Below are 14,193 nucleotides of genomic sequence, written 5' to 3'. Positions count from 1 at the left end.
GACTATCCATCTTCCTCTTGATTACATTCCAGAGGTTTTCAATGGAGTTCAGGTCTTGAGAGTGGCCTGGCCATGACAGGGTTTTGATGTGGTGGTTTTTCATCCACACATTGATTGACCTAGCTGTGTGGCATGGCGCATTGTCCTGCTGGAAAAAACAGTCCTCAGAGTTGGAGAACATTGCCTGAGCAGAAGGAAGAACTGTTTTTCCAGGATAATCTTGTATGCGGCTTGATTCATCAGTCCTTCGCAAAGTTTAATCTGCCCAATTCCAGCCTTGCTAAAGCATCCCCAGATCATCAGCAATCCTCCACCAAATTTCACAGTGGGTGCAAGACACTGTGGCTTGTACTCCTCTCCAGGTCTCCATCTAACCATTAGACGACCAGGTGTTGGGCAAAGCTGAAAACTAGTTTATGGCAAACTTCAGCCTGGCTCTCCTTTGCTTCTCATTGACGAAGGGCTTTTTTTCTAGCTTTACATGACTTGAGCCCTGGCTTTAGGAGCCTGTTACGAACTGTTCTTGCAGTGCACTTCACCCCAGCTGCCATTTCCCATTCTTTTTGTAGGTTACTTGATCTCATCCTGTGGTTGCTGAGTGACATGCGAATAAGATGACTGTCATCCCGGTCAGTGGAGAGTCGCTTTTGCCCTCTGCCAGTCTGTAGCTTTGTTGTCCCCAATATCTGCTGCTTGACCTTGTAGTAGACTGCCGTCTTAGAAATTTTAAGGATGGAGGCAACATGACGCTCACGGTATCCCCTGCTAAAAAAGCCATAATTGAGCCCTTCTTTTCCTCACTCGGAACTTTTCTTTTTAACTCCTTTGTAATGGTTCAAGGGTATTTTTTCCATTCCTATTAGTTTTGGGCTATTACTAGCCCTTGTTTTGCCATCCAGCTTGTCCTATTGCAAGAGGATTGTGAAGACCACAGCAGTGTTTTTTATACTTTCCCTCGTTAAATAAGATTTGGTTCAGGTGATCACCTAATCAGAAGCACATTAAGTAGAATGATGTGTACTCTGGTTGGAATTCAACTGACACCAGAATGGAATGGCTGTCAGACATGTAGAGAAGCTGATTTCATAAAACTGTGCAGTGGTCTCTTAATTTTTGCTAGAGCTGTATATGGAGTACTATAGGGGTGCATTATAATATATGGAGCAATATAGGGGTGCATTATAATATATGGAGCAATATAGGGTGCATTATAATATATGGAGGACTATGGGGGCGCAGTACAATATGTAGACGACTATGGGGGTGCATTATAATATATGGAGGACGATGGGGGTGTATTATACTATTTAGAAGACATGGGGGTGCAGTATAATATATGTAGGACTATGGGGGTGCATTACAATATGTGGATGACTATGGGGGCGCATTATAATATATGGAGGACTATAGGGGTGTATTATACTATTTAGAGAACATGGGGTGCATTATAATATATGGAGGACTATGGGGGTGCATTATAATATATGGAGGATTATGGGGGTGTATTATAATATATGGAGGACTAAGGGGGTGAATTTTAGTATATGCAGGACTATGGGTTTCATTATGCTATATGAAGAACTATGGAGGTGCCTTATAATATATGGAAGACTATGGGGGTGATATATAATATATGGAAGACTATGGGAGGGGTTGCATTTTACTGTATGGAAGAATATGGGGGGTGAATTATACTATGTGAGGACTATGTGGGGTGCATTATACTACAGTTCTTAGCCCCATTAAATAAAAAAATAAAGTGGTTCTGGATAACCCCTTTAATAAAATTTGTCTGAATAGAAATGATAGATGGGCACAATGTTTCCCCTGAGATTTCTATTAGTGTAAGCGGGTATTAGATATGGGAGGGGAAGTGTTTTACCATTGCATATACATATATACTGTATATATGACCATTAGGCCATATTCGCACATCTATTTGTCACTGGCCAAGCACAGAGCGGCCGTGGTTGTCCTGACATAAAGTCAATGGCCTCATAGCAGGGAGTTCGGGTCAGGAGGATCGGCTGCCGCTCAGTGACAGACACAGCTGTGATCAAGCCTTAGTGACCACATGAGAGATTCAGAGAACATTACATTCATACAGGTGAACGGTGAGATCTTCTGAATTAGGTGACCCCCTGTAACTAATATTATATAAAATACATTTACAATAAAGGGGATTTCTCAGAGAGTCAACTTTAATCTCCATGATGTCCGGGTGTAACTCTTTTTTCCCTCCTTTTTGTCCATTTAATCTCTGTCTGTTGTACTGCTAACATACAAGCCTGGCATGATGAAGACATCTGTCCCATACTGAAACGCGTCACCCCTATTCTTTTAATAACTTATGATGATATTTTTGCCTTTCTGTCACACTCAGCAGCACTTTACTTATGCCCTGATATTAATCTTTATACTATTTACATTGCATTTTTCAAGCTAACTGATGAATGGTGTAAAAAAATGTAAAATTATTTTTTTGTATTGGAAAAGATTTATTTTGGAGTTTCATGGGCTCAAATGGAAACTGATAAATGATAAAGAGACTTAATAACTGTTGAAGAACACAAACCTCACGGCCAGCCTCAAGTCACTGTCCCCTCTGATGTCATGTGACCTTTAGAATGTGATGATGTCACAATGCCCCTGTGATGTCATCGAACAATCATCAGAATGTTGCTGCAGCCTGAGTATCGTCCATTTGTTTTCATCACTTAGTGAGTGAAGGCGATTTTTACTTGCACTTAGCAAATTTTGGTTTTATATAAAATATAATACCGATTACTAGAAGGCCTGTTAGAAGAGCAGTTCCAGGCGCCATCCGGGAGCGCTCCAGAGGTGGACAGGACCTTCCTCAGCCCAGAATTTCATCTATGGAGCTGAATATGGAGAGTTTGAGGAAAAGAAAGGGAGAGAGCATAGATGAGGTGCCAAAAAAAAGAAAACTAGAATCATCAGAGGGTGAAAAAGATGGCACCAACCAAAGCCTTATCAAGGCTTCAAAGAGACCTGGAGGTCTGATACAGGATTGTATCGAGAACAAGAGGAAAAGGGGAGAAGCGATGGGGGACAAAGCTGATGATGGATCCAGCGTATCCCCCAAAGCTGACACTGAGATGAATATGGAGAGTTTGAGGAAGAGAAAGAGAGAAAGCATAGATGAGGTGCCAAAAAGAAGGAGAACAGAAACATCAGAGGATGAAAAAGATGTCCCCGACAAAAGCATTATCAAGGCTTCAAAAAGACCTGGAAGCCCGATACAAGAGAGTATCGTGCGCAAGAGGAAAAGGGGAGAAGCGATGGGGGACAAAGCTGATGATGGATCCAGCATGTCCCCCAGAGCTGACACTGAGCAGCTGTCAGGTGAGTGCAGATCTAAGACCCCAAGAGCCAATAACCCTTAATGTAGTAACTGACAGGATTGTGAACCTTTAGAATATCCCACCTATTATGATTTTTGGGCTTTTTCTCTTTGATACCCCCCTAATATTGTTCTATCCCATGTTGTAATTGCTATAGGAGGCCACATTAGCATTATATAGGAATAATACATTTTATATCTCCTCTCTCCATCAGGGACAACCCCGGCTGAATCTCCCATCATTGTGACTGGACTGGAGAGCTTCACCTTCCATAAAATCATTGGACAGGGCGGATATGGTAAAGTAAGTATTAGGAAATGTGGTGACATTTTCCTCATGTGTGTGATGTGGAGCAGTAATATGACTCTAGGAACGTTACTGCTTCACATTTTCTCGTCATGTCTCATGGCAGGACGGGCCTTTCCTCCAATTCTAATGCTCTGTATCCTCCAGGTCATGCTGGCCACACATAAGGCCTGCAAACAAAAAGTGGCAGTGAAGATGGTAAACAAGAGGCTCCTAATTGAGGACTCAAGAGACGACATACTGATAGAACGACAAGTCCTGGAGATGACTAGGAAGAGTCCATTCATTACTCGGGCTTTTTCCACCTTCCAGTCCCAGGTAAGAGGCTGATGATCTAACAGCTCTGAATCTTCTATATATTCTATCAATGCCAGATCTATATGGCCATCTGTGTACAAAATTATTCTAGGTCACTACCATAGTATTACATGCTCTGATATACATCTTTCCCTCAGCATCCAGCTTTCCTATGATATAGGAGCATGGGAAAGCTATTGCTGAGGGAAATATGTATAGCAGAGAATGGAAAAGCTGGTGCTGAGGGAAAGAGCCTATTTCCCGTAGCACAAATCTTTCCCATCCTATGCTTTTATCTTTGTCACCCCTTGTATATAACTCTCCAAATACTATAATAGCCCTACAAATACTAAAAAAGTTCCTACATAGCCTTCCATATAGAATAATGGGTCCCACATAACCCTTTATATATATTATACTGTAGCCCCCATAGTCCTTCATATTGTATTATACAGCCCACATAATGTTTAATGCACACCCATAGGCCTCCATATATTATAAGGCAGCTCCATAGTTTTCCATGTTTTATAATGCAATCCCATTGTTCTCCGTATTAAATTATGCAACCCTCAAACCATTTAATGCACCCCATAGGCCACCAAATATTATAATGCACCCCCATAGTCAATGTATAAGGTGTCCTTTATTTTATATTATGCAGCCTCATACCATTTAATATACCCCCATAGTCCTCCATGTTTTATAATGCACCCCCATAATCCTTCATATTATATTATACAGCCCCCATACCATTTAATGCACCCTATAGGCCTCATTGTATTATAATGCACCCCAATAGTCCATGTCTAAGGTGTCTTTCATATTGTATTATGCAGCCCCCATACCATTTAATGCACCACCATAAGCTGCACTCACTAATAAATAAAGTATAAATAAATCCTCACCTCTCCTCATTTCCCTGCTACTCCGTCTTCACCTCTCCTTGTTCCCCCGCTGCTCCGTACTCACCTCTCCTCGTTCCCCTGCTGCTCCGTACTCACCTCTCCTCATTTCCCTGCTACTCCGTCTTCACCTCTCCTTGTTCCCCCGCTGCTCCGGTCAGTGTCCTGTGCGCTCTGCAGTCTTAGCTCAGTAGCGCACAGTGGTGATGTTGCCGCGCTCTGCTGTACTGAGACATCGAGCACAGGCACAGGGGGAGAATGATAAAGGATAGAGCGGAGTGCTTCGCTCCATCCTTCATCATTACTTTGTGCAATGATGGGCAAGGGCGCTGACACTGAGCCCCCCCGAGTCGGGGCCCTATAGAGGCTGCGTCGTGTGATGTTACAGAGCAGCTCCTCTCTCACAGAGAGAAGCCGGCGGCTTATTTCTCTTAACCAATAATTCCAGATTTTCATTATATCACACATATTTATGCTAACTCCATATAACCATTGTTTTCAAGAAAAAGACTGGAGTAATTCCACATATTATGAATAGAAAGTTGGGGGTGGAGGTGAACGCTGTGCTGACTTACTAAAACCAACATGGGTAATACCAAGATCTGTTTGTTTATGGTTTAAGTGCTGCTGCTATGACTTAAAAGGGCAATCACTCACAGAGGGGTTTCTCTAAAATCAGTGTTCTTTCCATGTGTGCCTTAAGATATATAATGCTATCAATAGTACAACTCTAAACTTATCTTGTATGAGATGTAGGCTTGTTAGCAACGTTGCTATAGATCAGGCTCTTAAAGTGATGTGTCTTAAAAGGGCAACCATTTAGAGTGGAGCCAGTTTACAATTACAATTATAGACACTGGGCATTTACTCACAGAGGGGTCTCCTTACAATGAGCGATTTTTGCATGTGAGCTATAATATATATAAGGTTACTAATAGTACAACTCTAAACCTGTCTTGTAAAAGATGTAAGCTTGTTAGTAACGTTACTATAGACCAAGCTATTAAGTGATGTGTCTTAAAAGGGCAACCACTTAGAGTGGAGCCAGTGTACAATTACAGACACTGTCTATACAGGCGCCTTGATAACACAGTGCTCCATACGGTGAATGTTAACTTTGATTTGTAAAGTGCAAACCTGTTATTAATGTGATGTGTTGTGTCTCAAAAAGGCAATCACTCTGAGTGTGACTAGCTCACCATCATAGACACTTAGCCCTATATACGTGTCGATATGTATATATATATATATATATATATATATATATACATATATATATATACGGATTAACAGCAACATATGTACACTGATATGTGTTTACTGTAGTAATATATTTACATACATTGATGAGTCACGAGTAGCCGTGTGTACATGTATATAGATAGATATAAATGACCTGTAGTCTCCTGTGAAAGCAATTTATATTCAAACCAGCAAACCAACAAACTAGATCCTGTTCACACAGTCAGCATGCCAAACCTCTGCATCTTTGTGTAGTTCCGTGCACTGTAACACTATACATTTTTAATGTCTATGTTGTATGTCTATAATTTTTTGCATCTAATCTTAAATAAAAACTTTCTATTCATAATATGTGGAATTACTCCAGTCTTTTTCTTGAAAACACTGCTTATTTCTCTGCAGGGTGGGCACCGGACCCCTAACCCTGCCAGGCCCGGTTACAGTCGTGATCTCTGCGACCGCTATCGTTACGCCCCGGGCTCTGAGTCTTCTACATATTCTATAAATGTCTGTCTATATGGCCATCTGTGTGCAATGTTTTTTCTAGGTCACTACTATAGCATTACATGTATTATAACATTACCACCAGTGCCCCATATCTAGACTATACCAGTAACACTCCTCTGTTTTATCATAGGACTACGTATTCTACGTCATGGAATATCTCAGTGGAGGAGACCTTAGACACTTCCTGATACGCAATGCCCCACTTCCCATTCCAGCCATCAGGTAAGACAGAACATGGATATATTAGATGAAGATGATCGTTGTTAGGAACATTCTGGCTTTATGTCATTATTAGTCTCGTAGTTTAGTGGTTGAAATGATGGGTGTTGTTTGCTTTATCATATTTTCTCATTAGATTTATTGCCGCTGAGCTGATCTGTGGGCTGCAGTTTCTCCACTCCAGAGGCATCATACACAGGTAAGTGCAGCACGTCTTCTTCTGTGTAGACTTGGTATAAACACTTCTATACCCTCATCCTCATGCCCCCTGTAGACACTTGATATTTCAGGCCATAATACATCATCAGCCCGGCTAATATAACAATTATCACATTTTATAAACTCTTCCCTTTACCAGAGACCTAAAACCAGAGAACATTTTACTGGACAGCACCGGTCACTTGAAGATTGCTGATTTCGGTCTAGCCGCAACGAACATCTTTGGTGATACAAAAACTTCAGATTGTGTTGGAACCTATATATACAGGGCTCCTGAGGTGAGGAATTATCTACATGTCCCTGAGTTATCCCTGTGTACAAGGCTGGACATCTCCATGTCTTCTGCTGGCTGGACAATGTTCTTATTGTCTTTTTCATGTCTTCACAGATTTTTCTAGAGAAGCCCTACAACACAGCAGTGGACTGGTTCTCTGCTGGTGTGGTGTTATACGAGATGGCTACTGGCAGACATCCATTCTATATAGGTGGATTTCAACGGACCGCCACTAAAGCAATAATCAATGATGATCCCGTCTTCCCAAACAAATTGGACCCCCAACTAAAAGCCATCATTAAGGGGGTGAGTATAAAGACACATCTCAGTAATACAGCAGATGTACTGTATGTAATAAAATACACAATGAAAATGTTGGATGACTAGAAACTGAATAATCTTCTTTATTATATCTTCCCAGCTCCTGGAGAAGTCGCCAGAAAGTCGGCAAAAATTTGTTGACAATATCAGGGATCATCCATTCTTTACAGAGATTAACTGGACAGATATAGAGGAATCCAGAGCGTGTCCACCATTCCAGCTACCCCCTGTAAGTAAATGTCCCAGAGAAGATGTGGCACAAGTACATTTCTGTTGTGTTTCTTCCTTATGAACACTGATTCTTGTATCTTCCCTCCGCAGCAAGAAGTGATGACTTTATATAAAATGGATCTTGTCTCGTCATTCATCAAACCCATTAAACCACCAATAGCTGAAGAAGATCAAAAACTCTTTGGTGGATTCACATTTGCTAGTGATGGATGGAAGGTCATAAAACCGATACCAAAACCTGCAAAAACCCATCGCAGGTGAGTCAGTGTAAATGGGACGGGGATAGGGGGGTTTCATAGGCCCCTCCATAACTTTATGGATCTATCAACAGGGTCTAGTGTGGAATCCATTTGCTTTTAGTCTGCGGGTGGTTTTCCCTCAGGACGGCCCCATTTCATGTGTCTTATTGGGACATAAGAATCCTTTCTAACCTATTATCTTTCCCAGCAGGACATTTGGCAGTATTCTGAAGGACGCCTTCCATGGGATCTGGAGGAGGATAAAACGCTGGAAGTGAACAGCTCTGAGAACTGCTGTTCACCGGTTCCTATTCCACCAGCACTAGGAGTATCCAAAGGGCCGTGACCTGCAGTGTAGCCACATCCACTCCTCTGCCCCACCATAATCAGGGCTAGGGGTTGTTGCTGCATCTGCAGTGTCTGAATACAAGAAGAAGCTGGAGACCATGAAAATCCTACCAGGAGTCACTAATATGACCGTGCACCAGCATTTCACGAAAACATGTTGCCTTGTGCCTACAGTAAAGGGCACTTATCCGTAGGCCATGGAGCTGTAGACCATGACAATCCTACCAGGAGTCAATAATATGACCGTGGACCAGCACTACAAAACAACATGCTGACTTGTGATTCCAGGGAAGGGCTCTTATCCTTAGGCCATGGAGCTGTACACCATGAAAATCCTACCAGGAGTCAATAATATGACCGTGGACCAGCATTTCACGACAACATGTTGCCTTGTGCCCACAGTAAAGGGCACTTATCCGTAGGCCATGGAGCTGTAGACCATGACAATCCTACCAGGAGTCAATAATATGACCGTGGACCAGCACTACTAGACAATATGTTGCCTTGTGCCCCCAGGGAAGGGCACTTATCCTTAGGCCATGGCTCCCTAGAGGTTTCCCCCACAGGGGGTTTTTCCTCTCCTGAGTGCCGATGGATAAATACAACAAGAAAATGGCAACTTATAGTCTTTTTGCCCTCGGTGGAGCTCACACGACTAGTGGCAGAGAGGAACCTAAGATTTTTAAAACATATTTAACAGCAATAAACAAAACCATTCACCATCATGTGCTAGTAGTAGTAGTAGATTTATTTTATATCTTCATGGATAAGTATTTTACAATCCACCCCTTAAGAGCACAGGGTGCATGTAATGTGGTGGTAACGTGTATACACTTTTCACTGATACCATTTTGGATTATATCAAACTATCTGGTCAATTTTTAAATCTGTTTTTGGAGGGGTGAAGGAAGGAAGAAATGATTTTCTGGTGTTTTGGGGGGTTTTCATTTGTGCAGGAGAGATAATATGTAAGTGCTATAGTTTTAAGTGGTTACAGGCACAGCAATTAAAGCTATTATAGATAAAGGTGTACAGTGCAGATACACGTCAGGCTGAGCTCCTGGTGACTATCGCTCACTGCTTCACTCTTCCTGGCTACAGTTTTGAAAAATGTCTTCCATTATTCTGTTTTATTCAGAACAGGTCAAGCAGGGAGTAACACCTTCGTAAAAAATCCGCCTTCACTCCCCAGATTTCCATACGATAACACCTGTCCGTTCTTAAGGTGACACTTCCACTGGCTACCAGGTGAATGGCCTTGGCATGCTAGAAGAAGAAAAGGTTGGATCTCACTGGGTATAAATCAATCCTTTATTTCAATGTTAAAAGTCAGTGGGAAGGAGAATGTGGGGTGCTGTGGACGATGGTGGCGGTTTGCGCGTGTCCTCGCGTTTCAACAGTTCCCAACCTCTTACCAACCTTTTCTTTCGTCTAAGATGATTGGAATTTGTTGCAAATTTTGGTTTGAGCACCACTGAGGGTGTTACACTCCCACAGACAGCCTAACAGGCACAATAACAGAACACATTATTTTCAGACCATGAAAATCCTACCAGGAGTCAATAATATGACCGCGGACCAGCATTTCTAGATGACATGTTGCCTCGTGCCCCAGGGAAGGGCACTTATCCTTAGGCCATGGTTCCCTAGAGGTTTCCCCCACAGGGGGTATTTCCTCTCCTGAGTGCCGATGGATAAACACAACATGAAAATGGCAACTTATCGTCCTCTGCCCTCGGTGGAGCTCACACCACTAGTGCTACAGAGGAACCTAAGATTATTTTTACCAGTAATAAACTGGGCCATTCACCATCATATACTAGTACCGTGTTTTTCCAAAAATAAGACACTGTCTTATATTTTTTTTTCCCCCAAAAAAAGCACTAGGGCTTATTTTTGGAGGAGGTCTTATTCTTGGAGAAACACGGTTGGGGGTAAGTTTACCCCCCAAAAAAGCAGACCCCCCCCACTTCCCAGGAGACTCATACTCACCAGACCAGGATGTCTGCGTGGTTCCCAGGTCCTCCTGTGATCTCCGGTCGGTGCTGCACGCCATCCTACCCTGCTGCTGACACGCTGACACACACAGCAGATCACACACACAGCAGATCTCACACACACACACACAGCAGATCACACACACACACACAGCAGATCACAGATATACACAGCAGATCACACACAGCAGATCGCAGGCACACACAGCCAATCACAGATACACACAGCCAATCACAGATACACACAGCCGATCACAGATACACACAGCCGATCACACATACACACAGCCGATCACAGATACACACAGCCGATCACAGATACACACAGCCGATCACAGGCACACACAGCCGATCACAGATACACACATCCAATCACAGATACAGCCGATCACAGATACACACATCCGATCACAGGCACACACAGCCGATCACAGATACACACAGCCGATCACAGATACACACATCCGAACGCAGACACACACAGATACAGCCGATCACAGATACACACATCCGATCACAGGCACACACAGCCGATCACAGATACACACATCCTATCACTGGCACACACAGCCGATCACAGATACACACAGCCGATCACAGATACACACATCCTATCACATGCACACACAGCCGATCACAGATACACACATCCGAACGCAGACACACACAGATACAGCCGATCACAGATACACACATCCGATCACAGGCACACACAGCCGATCACAGATACACACATCCTATCACAGGCACACACAGCCGATCACAGATACACACAGCCGATCACAGATACACACATCCTATCACAGGCACACACAGCCGATCACAGATACACACATCCGATCGCAGGCACACACAGCCGATCACATATACACACAGCCGATCACAGATACAGCCGATCACAGATACACACAGCCGAGCACAGATACACACATCCGAACGCAGACACACTCAGCCGATAGCAGAAAAACACAGCCGATTGCAGACACAGACACACACACACACACACACACACACATCACATCACATCACGTCCATCACTTACGGAAGCAGGGAATGAAGCAAGTCACGTGTCCGGTCCTGTTCGTCGCGCTGCACCGCACTGCTTCTCATGATTCTCCCAGCGAGAAGAGATTGGTGTCGCTGGATGAGATGAGTGTGTATGCGATCCGATGTTTGTGTGTGTGTGTGTGATTTGATGTTTGCGTGTGATGCAATGTTTGTGTGTGCGATCTGATTATGTGTACTATCCGATGTTTGTGTGTGAGATCTGGTGTGTGTGTGAGATCTGATTGTGTGTGTGTGTGTGTGTGTGTGTGTGTGCGCTGATGTGTGCGGGTATGCGATCACTGCAGGTCCTGCTGCTCGGCGTCTGGTGAGTGTGATTGCCGGGTGCCGCTGTGTATAATGAAGTGTCCTGCAGTATCTGTAACTTTTTTAGCTGCACGGACACTTCATTATTGATCCGGGACTAGGGCTTATTTTTGGGGGAGGGCTTATATTTAAGCCTTTCTCCGAAAATGCTGAAAATCCCTGCTAGGGCTTATTTTTGGGGAGGTCTTATTTTTGGAAAAACACGGTAGTAGTAGATATATTTTATATCTCCATGGATAAATATTTTACAGTCACTCGCTTAAGAGCACAGAGTGCATGTAATGTGGTGATAACTTGTATTCACTTTTCATTGATATTATTTTGGGTACAGCAGACATTTTGGATAATTTTAAATCTGTTTTTGGAGGGCGGGAGGAAGAAAGAAATGCCTTACTGGTGCATTGTTTGAGTTTTTTATATTGTTAATTACTGACAAGAAATAATATCTACATTTTATAGTTCGGTTGTTACAGGTGCTTTAAAAGCAATTATAGATATAATTGCCTTATTCTGTCTGTCTTGCTCCAAAATTATGTCGTTACAGTGACAACCGTCGCAGTGGCCGCTCGCCTCGCCTGGGCTCCGCCCTCCCGCACGGATTGGCCACTCGGCCAGGCTCCACCCCCTGCACGGATTGGCCGCTCGCCCCGGCCCCCTGCACTCATTGGCCGCTCGGCCAGGCCCCACATCCCTCACGCATTGGACTCTCGCCCTGGCTCCGCCCCCCGCACGCATTCCCCAAACCCACACAGAGCCCCGACTCCCAGGTGACTGCTGCACCCCTATCAACACACACACACACACACACACACACACACACACACTGAGCACATATACACACACACACAGACACACACTGTATACTCACCCAGCGATGCGGTCCCCGGCACTGAAGTCCCCAGCACTGTTCCCGCTTCCAGCTTCACAGGGCACTGAATATTCAGTGAGTATAATGAGCGACGATAAGGAGCAGGAGGCAGCAGAGCCGGAGACCACATCGCTGGAGAGAAGTAAACATAGAAAATATTTTTATTAAAAAGACCCATATTTTCTCCGGTATGTTTTACACTGATGTCACACGGATCACATCAGTGTGTGATCCGTGTGACATTCGTGCTGCCGGAGATGCCTGCGTGTGTGCGTGCGGGGTCATGAAAAGTCACACGGTCCGTGTGCAAACACGGCCGTGTGAGGCACATCATAGAATAACATGGGTATGTGTGACATCCGTGTTAAAAACGGAAGTCACACGTACCTAAAACACGGACATCTGAAACCAACCTACGGCAGCGCGCCGGATCCGACAAAGTGGAGAAAAGCTGGATGTGTGAAACCACTAGCTTACCCCGGCTCTTGGCACACGTGTGCCAGAGCCGGCGAAGGCTGGTAACCATGGTACACATCGGGTAACTATAGAAACCGCTTTGCTTAGTTACCTAATGTGTAACATAGTTACAAGCTTACCCCGGCTCCCTGCCCATTCAGATCGTTGGTCTCCCACTGTCAAACACGCCGATGCGTGCTGCACAGCAGGAGACCAACGAGCAAAAAAATGAACCATCATTATTCAAGACTTACTGATTATATTATTATTCAATCTGCTAACCTACATACACATTCTAGACTACCCAATATGTTTGAATCGGGCCACCTTCTAGTTATACATAAATGTCATGTATCCACTAAAACAATAAAAAATAAATAAGAAAATCTGTTTTTAAAGGTTAAAAAAGAAATTGAATTATCTCCTCTTTACTCATTTAAAAAAATAAATAAAAAGGAATATTTGTTATTGTCTACAAATGTTTTACCGATCAATATATAAAATGAATTAACTACATGATAAATGCTGTAAAGAGAACAAAAATCAAAAGCCCACTGACACTCGTCACTACTAACAGACGTGCCGTGAGGCAGGATAGTGAAGAGGTTCTGGGTCAGTACCAAGAGGGATCGTAATAGACAAAGGGAAAAGACAAAAGCTTGATTGATCCTGGTTGAGGAGGGAAGAATTGGTAGGTAATTATAGGTTGAATCCTAACCAAATAATCCAGTATGATCATGTGAAGCATAAGGTTATGGCTCAATTGCAAGACATATCGTCAGAGGTGTCACTTAATACATTTGACGGCCTGGTCAAGTTTGCACAAACGTCCTCATCAATTTCATCTCTATATGGGGCAACGCGAGACTAGTTGACTGGCTATCAGCCAGAGAGTTTCTTTAAGCCACGGGAAAAGCAACTAGGGGACCCCGACATTGGAACAAAGATTAGGGAGGGGTGGAGGGCCCTACAAAAGGCAATACTGATGAGCAGTGGCGGGAGACTCAATATAAAGTGATGCATCGGGCAAT

General features: G+C 43.5%; 2 protein-coding genes across 2 annotated transcripts; both read left to right on the top strand.

The window, feature by feature from the left end:
• The first annotated feature begins 2,757 nt into the window (after positions 1–2,757).
• LOC142285965 (uncharacterized) lies at positions 2,758–7,455 on the top strand. Its single transcript, XM_075333312.1, has 5 exons — positions 2,758–3,366; positions 3,580–3,668; positions 3,819–3,989; positions 6,750–6,841; positions 7,197–7,455. The coding sequence occupies exons 1-5, from the start codon at positions 2,877–2,879 to the stop codon at positions 7,453–7,455; spliced, it is 1,101 nt and encodes a 366-aa protein (XP_075189427.1). The 5' UTR covers positions 2,758–2,876.
• Positions 7,456–7,459: 4 nt separating this feature from the next.
• On the top strand, positions 7,460–8,753 carry LOC142282036 (RAC-beta serine/threonine-protein kinase B-like). Its single transcript, XM_075332928.1, has 4 exons — positions 7,460–7,637; positions 7,753–7,881; positions 7,974–8,140; positions 8,334–8,753. The coding sequence occupies exons 1-4, from the start codon at positions 7,512–7,514 to the stop codon at positions 8,398–8,400; spliced, it is 489 nt and encodes a 162-aa protein (XP_075189043.1). The 5' UTR covers positions 7,460–7,511; the 3' UTR covers positions 8,401–8,753.
• The last annotated feature ends 5,440 nt before the right edge of the window (positions 8,754–14,193 follow it).

This window comes from Anomaloglossus baeobatrachus, chromosome 2 (genome assembly GCF_048569485.1).
Source record: "Anomaloglossus baeobatrachus isolate aAnoBae1 chromosome 2, aAnoBae1.hap1, whole genome shotgun sequence".
In the NCBI taxonomy this organism is placed as follows: Eukaryota; Metazoa; Chordata; class Amphibia; order Anura; family Aromobatidae; genus Anomaloglossus; species Anomaloglossus baeobatrachus.
Note: the sequence above shows the minus strand (reverse complement) of the source record. Positions and strands in the feature narration are given on the sequence as shown.